Source organism: Natrix helvetica (genome assembly GCF_964273705.1).
Source record: "Natrix helvetica genome assembly, chromosome: Z".
In the NCBI taxonomy this organism is placed as follows: Eukaryota; Metazoa; Chordata; class Lepidosauria; order Squamata; family Natricidae; genus Natrix; species Natrix helvetica.
The window spans coordinates 87,346,387-87,352,386 of NC_138554.1; the positions used below are offsets into that span (position 1 = coordinate 87,346,387).

At 43.8% G+C, this 6,000-nt stretch overlaps 1 protein-coding gene across 2 annotated transcripts in view; it reads right to left on the reverse strand.

Annotated features, from left to right (window-relative positions):
* The window catches only part of SH3BP5 (SH3 domain binding protein 5), a gene marked incomplete at its 3' end in the record, with an annotated part of 102,592 nt that overhangs the window by 17,238 nt on the left and 79,354 nt on the right, over positions 1 to 6,000 (reverse strand). Inside the window, exons 8-9 of one of the 2 annotated variants that reach the window (XR_014176762.1) lie at positions 2,581 to 2,838; positions 1,258 to 1,316 (exon numbers count right to left, since the gene is read on the reverse strand). Coding sequence is in view for 1 of the 2 variants with exons in the window: in XM_081970118.1 (XP_081826244.1) it covers positions 1,135 to 1,316; positions 2,581 to 2,838 (440 nt within the window). Of the gene's footprint in view, positions 1 to 1,134; positions 1,317 to 2,580; positions 2,839 to 6,000 lie in introns of those variants that run through there. The other variant, XM_081970118.1, reaches the window with a different exon arrangement.

Here is a 6,000-nt window from a genome sequence, read left to right on the forward strand (position 1 = left end):
AGAATATACACATAACATTGACAAAATAAAACAAAATTAAGCCAGATTTTAAAAAATACTGAAAGGGTTATTGCTTATCAGTAATGCTCAAAAATATGTTCATTAAATATGACCTAGGCCAATTTTTAGAAATGTTAACTACTAGTTAACTAGTTTACTAAAGCAACATTATGCTTTTAACTATTTCTTACTAGCATCAATTCTGATTCTCTAATAGTTGTTGCTTACATGCTTCAGCTTCCTTTCTATCTTGTTTATAGTTTACTTAAAGAATACTAACTTCTAACTCTTTTTAACTACTCCTGAAATGCTATACTTAATAATTCAGAGATACTAGAAAATGTTCCCCATATCAATGCTATGGCAATTATTCCATTCATGCACATTTCTCTTTTTTACTTGATGGGATGTGGGGTAATCTTCCTATCTATGCTTAGTGATTATGATGATTGGTACTTCACAACAAAGTGGTATCCTGCATTAATGTTTTCACTGACCATTTCGTTTTGATCATTTTATGTTTGTGTGTGTGTACACACACACACACACACAACCTCCTGTCTATATCCTCCACCCAGCTGTGTAAAAAGCTAAAGAGATGGGCACCAATATTAACATTTTAATTACCTTTGAGGTATAATGTATTAACCCTCATGAATCTATAGGAAGACTGAATTCTTAAATTCTGTTACATGCAGCAGCTTCCTTTGGTAACCCAAACAAAATACAAGGTATTTCAAAGGATATGTTGCTAGCGTCCTGGAATTTTATGGCATTAAACAGCAGCTCAAATTACAAACAAGATACTAGCTAATCCTCCCAACCTGGCCCAACCTTTGCTTTGAGTGCCAGGGTACCCTAAATTTCATAGAGGACTCGTATTAGTTATTGCTTCTCCCAAACTATTACAAAATATCTTAAGGGTTGGTATTTCTGTCCTTTACAATTTCTGTCCTGACCAAGATTTATGTTACATATTTCAATGCACATACTTTAGCCCTCAGCAATTGTGTAAGTCTTTATTGTGCAGTAAAGACTTAAAAAATTGGCACATATTAGTTGTTGGCACAAGGTTCTGACAATCACAAAACATCTGTGTATAAATTAATTCCTCATTATCCCCTGGATATTACTTCACCCAATTTGTACTATTTGTTTGTCTACACAAACCCCATCCTTGACTTTCAGGCATTGTAGGGAAAGTTTCTTCAACTGATTGTCTGGCACTGGGCCACTGCAAGAAGAACTGCTACCTACACTCTTGTTCTTGTTCATTCTGTCAAGTATCTTGTTCTCAGCTCCTTCTGCCCTGTCTCCTGTGAAAATGAGATGGAAAGATTTTGCAGCTTTGGACTATAAAACAAGGGTAAAAGTCCACAATATAATCATAACTTGAGTTGATTCATATTCAGCTTACAGAGTTTGTGTGCTTCTGAATCCAGCCCCAAAAGTTCTTTAATTAATCATTAAACTTGGAAAAATTGGAAAAAACTATAAATCCTATCAATCTTGATTCCACTGCATTCAATGGTCACAAAACCATACATTTTACTACAAGGCTTTAAGTGTGTAGAGATTCTCAGTCATCCAGGTCATGGTTGTCCCAAAGGTGCTTTTTCAGGAGGCAACTGGACTTTGTTTTTTCTTTTAAGTCATTTTGCTTCTCTTCCAAGAAGCTTCTTCAGCTCTGACAGGATAGTGGGGAATGGAAGGATTTGCACTCCTTGCAGACAACTGGTCATTTGCATCCTTTTAGCGGGTCACTGAAGCAGTTGGAGGTTATCTGTGTCCTCAGGGTCACCTAAGTAATGCTGCTGGTTCCTGTAGTCTACAATTTTTCCTCTGGAAATCCATTCCTATTCCCACACCATTCAAAGGTTGTTCATCCCATATTGTAGCTAAAAGTCTGTAGAGATTCTCAGTTATTCAGGGCATTTTCAGGAGGCAACTGGAGTTTTTTTTTTTTTAAGTACCTTTGGGACAACCATGACCTGGATGACTGAGAATCTTTATAGACTTTTAGCTATACAATTCAGGATGAATACCCTTTGAATGGTGTGGGAGTAGGGATGGATTTCCAGAGAAAAATTGCAGACTACAGAAACCAGGAATACTACTCAGGTGACCTTGAGGACACAGATAAGCCTCCAAGTGCTTCAACTACTCTCTAAAAGGATGCAATTTACCAGCTGTCTGCAAGCAGTATAGATATTTCCATACCCATTATCCTGTCAGAGCTGAAGAAGCTTCTTGGATGAGAAGCAAAACATCTTCAAAGAAAAAACAAAGCCCAGTTGCCTCCTGAAATAGAACCTTTGGGACAAGGCTTTATTATTTTTAGTGCAGATCTGGCTGAAAAATTGTATGTTACAAAATGCAGGTAAAGTTATCTTTCTTCAAAATTTCCAGATCATTTTGTTCCCTTTTCTGGCTTTCACTATAGCTACTGTTTCCTTTTGAAATATGGCAACAAAACAGCATATACTGTTCCCAAAGTATATGCACATCTGCACTGTTTGTCCTTAGCCATTCTCTTATCTCTGTCTTGTATTGAGCTTTGCCTTCATCAATCTAACTTACCTCTTTCAATTTCACATTCAGGAGAGGATGCCCCACTACATTCACTGCGAGGGCCTAAAAGAGGAGATGCACCAAATTCAGATAGTGATATGGGGCTAGATAAATCCAAGCTTTTAGGTCGAGTCATTGGAAGAAACTGAGCAGGTATATCAAAAGGGCTTGTTGGACCAGAACTGAAACTAGACAGAGACTGAGTTTCAGAGTCTTCTTCAGACACAAAGCTGCTGCAGGTGTCATCTTCAAAAACTTCTGATGCCACTGAAAATGTTCAAAAAAATTAATTAGCATTAATGAATTAAAGAATAAACAAGCTTATAGGCCATCTCAAACACAATAAATTGAATGTAATATAATTCTTAACTTAGATCAAAACAATGCAAAATTCAGCATTATTTTCCCATTTCAGGCTTCTGTTCCCCCATCCACTGCAATAAACTATTCTTTATTCTCAGCAATGTATTAGTGAGTACTATCCTGTTTCCCAAAAATAAGATCTATACTGAAAATAAGGCCTAGCATGTTTTACCTATTTACCTACTATGAGCCCTCCCCTCCTGCCCAAATAAGCCCTACTTAAATGCCTGCGCAGCTGGCTGGCTACCCATTCTGTCTGATTGCTCGCTAAGCCACGGCAAACTCCATGAAGGAAGACGGCGCTGAGGCCATTTTAAGGAGTTCGAGGACATCTTCAGTACCGGTCTCGGTAAGTATGTGGGGATGCCAATCTCCTTTAGCTTGGACCCCAACATAGCGCCTATTAGGCTAAAACTCAGGAGAGTACCTTTCACTCTCCGCCCTAAAATGGACAGGGAAATTGACACCTTCGTGAGCCAGGGAATCCTAGAACCAGTCGACCATGCTTGTTGGGAGACACCTATTGTGACCCCGGTCAAGCCTGATGGGTCATAAATGGGACTATAAATGTTCAATTAACAATGCGCTACAAGAAAGTGCATTCCTGTACCCATTGTACAGCACTTACTACATTCACTAGGCCCAGGCAAAATCTTTGCTAAATTAGATATGGCACAGGCATACCAACAGTTACCTGTAGATGGCGCTACAGTGGAGGCTCAAACCATTGTGACGCATAGGGGTGCATTCAAATGCCACCGCCTGCAATTTGGAGTTAGCATCGCCCCTGGACTGTTCCAAAGCGTCATGGAACGGCTTTTGCAGGGGATACCAGGAGTCATCCCCTATTTCAACGACATCTTGGTATCAGCTGCAAATGAGGCGCAACTTTTGAAACGAGTTTGAATGGTTTTGGCCAGAATTAGAGAAAAGGGCCTCCGGCTTAAAAAAGAAAAATGCAAAATTATGTACCAAGGGTTGAGTTCCTGGGGTACATGATCAATGGCTCTGGGATTCACCCGACATCACAAAAATAAAAGCAATCCAGTAAGCCCCCACACTCCGCACTCAAGCTGAGCTGCAGGCGTTCCTCGGGCTCCTTAATTTCTATAGCGTCTTTCTCAAACAGAAAGCCACCGTTGCTGAACCGCTTCACCGTCTCCTGGCCAAGAAAGCCAAGTGGTCCTGGGGCAGAGCCGAGGCTGCCACATTTGCCGCAGTCAAGCGACTACTGACAGCTCATTCCTTGCTAGTCCAGTACAGCCTGCCATTGGTGTTAACCTGCGACACATCTCCATTCGGCGTTGGTGCTGTCCTCAGCCACCACATGCCCAATGGCACAGAAGCCCCTATTGCTTTTTACTCACAAACCTTGTCTTCAGCGGAAAGAAACAACAGCGAGGCTCTGGCTGCAGTGGCGGGAGTCAAAAGGTTCCATGAGTACCTTTACGGCCGGGATTTCAAACTTGTGACCGACCACAAGCCGTTGCTGGGATTATTGGCTGGGGACCAACCTACCCCAGTGTCATTATCTCCTCGCATGACCAGGTGGACTGTTTTCCTGGCTGCCTACTCCTACAAACTAATCCACCGCCCTGGCTCCACATTGGGGCACACAGATGCATTGAGCCGCTGTCCCCTACCAGAACGTCTGGCTGATCCCACTCCCAAGACACTGGTCCTGCTCATTGACTGCTTGGACACTGGACCTGTCTCATCCAATGACGTTGCCCGGCATTCTGCATTCCACCATCAAACAAATTTTGAACTGGGTGTGGAGGGGGTGGCCCAAGGGGCCTGTTGGGGCTGATTGTAAATTGTATGTTGTGAAACGCAATGAGTTGTCGGTAATTAATGGCTGTCTACTGTGGTGGGACCGAGTGGTTATTCCAAACAAACTGCACAGGGCAGTATTGGAGGCTTTACATGTGGGGCATCCTGGCATTGTAAGGATGAAGTCTTTGGCTAGGAGTTATGTTTGGTGGCCTAACATGGACAGGGAGATAGAAGAATGGGTGGCTACCTGCACACCATGCCAGGAGTCCAGACCAGTTCCCTCAGAGGCACCCGCTAAGGAGTGGGAGCATCCTCAAGCACCCTGGTCTAGGGTGCACATTGACTTTGCTGGCCCAGTTCATGGCCAAACTTTCCTCATAGTTGTGGACGTTTACTCGAAGTGTTGGGAGGTAGTCCTGATGACCTCCACCACGGCAAAAGCGGTCATCAAGGTGCTATGGAGACTTTTCTTCAAACACGGCCTGCCCGACGTCTTGGTCTGCGACAACAGGCCCCAATTCATGGCCATTCAATTCGAGACCTACTTAGCAAGTCAGGGAATCAGGCATGCCCTGGTCGCTCCATTCCATCCGGCTTCCAATGGTCAAGCGGAGAGAATGGTGCAATCTGCAAAAGAGGCCCTCGCAAGGATGGGCCTGGGGGATTGGCAAACACGGGTTGATAACTATTTGTTAATCCAACACATCACGCCAAGTGCCACTACCGGGAGAAGCCCCTCCGAGCTTCTCATGGGTCGCCATAAGGTCCCACTTAGACTGGCTACACCCAAACTATTCTGCCACATCACCCCCTGACTCCACAAGCAAAATTTGAAGCTTTAGCGTAGGTGACTCGGTATACACCCACAATTACGCCGGGGAAACTCTGTGGATCCCTGCCACGGTGATAGGCATCACCGGGCCTCGCTCTTATCTCTTAGAGCTTGAGGATGGTAGAAACTGGAGGAGGCATATTGACCAACTCTGTGGCCACCTCTCCAACTCCACACTTAGAACACCAGGTGAAACTCCTGAACAAACCAGCCAAAGCTCTACCCAAAAGGAGCAAACACTCACTCCTCCTACAGCCAGCTCAAGCCTGAGGGTACCGGGGGACTTATCTGAATTTGTTGCAGGCCCACAGCGAGCTCCAAACGAACAAATCCCAGAAGCTCCAGCCACAGCCTGGGAAAAGTTCCAGGAGGTTCCACCGAGCTGAGCTGGAGAGCAGATAGGTCCATCCAACCTGCCCAAAGAACCGGTTCCAAATGAACTGCACAAGTCTGGTAGG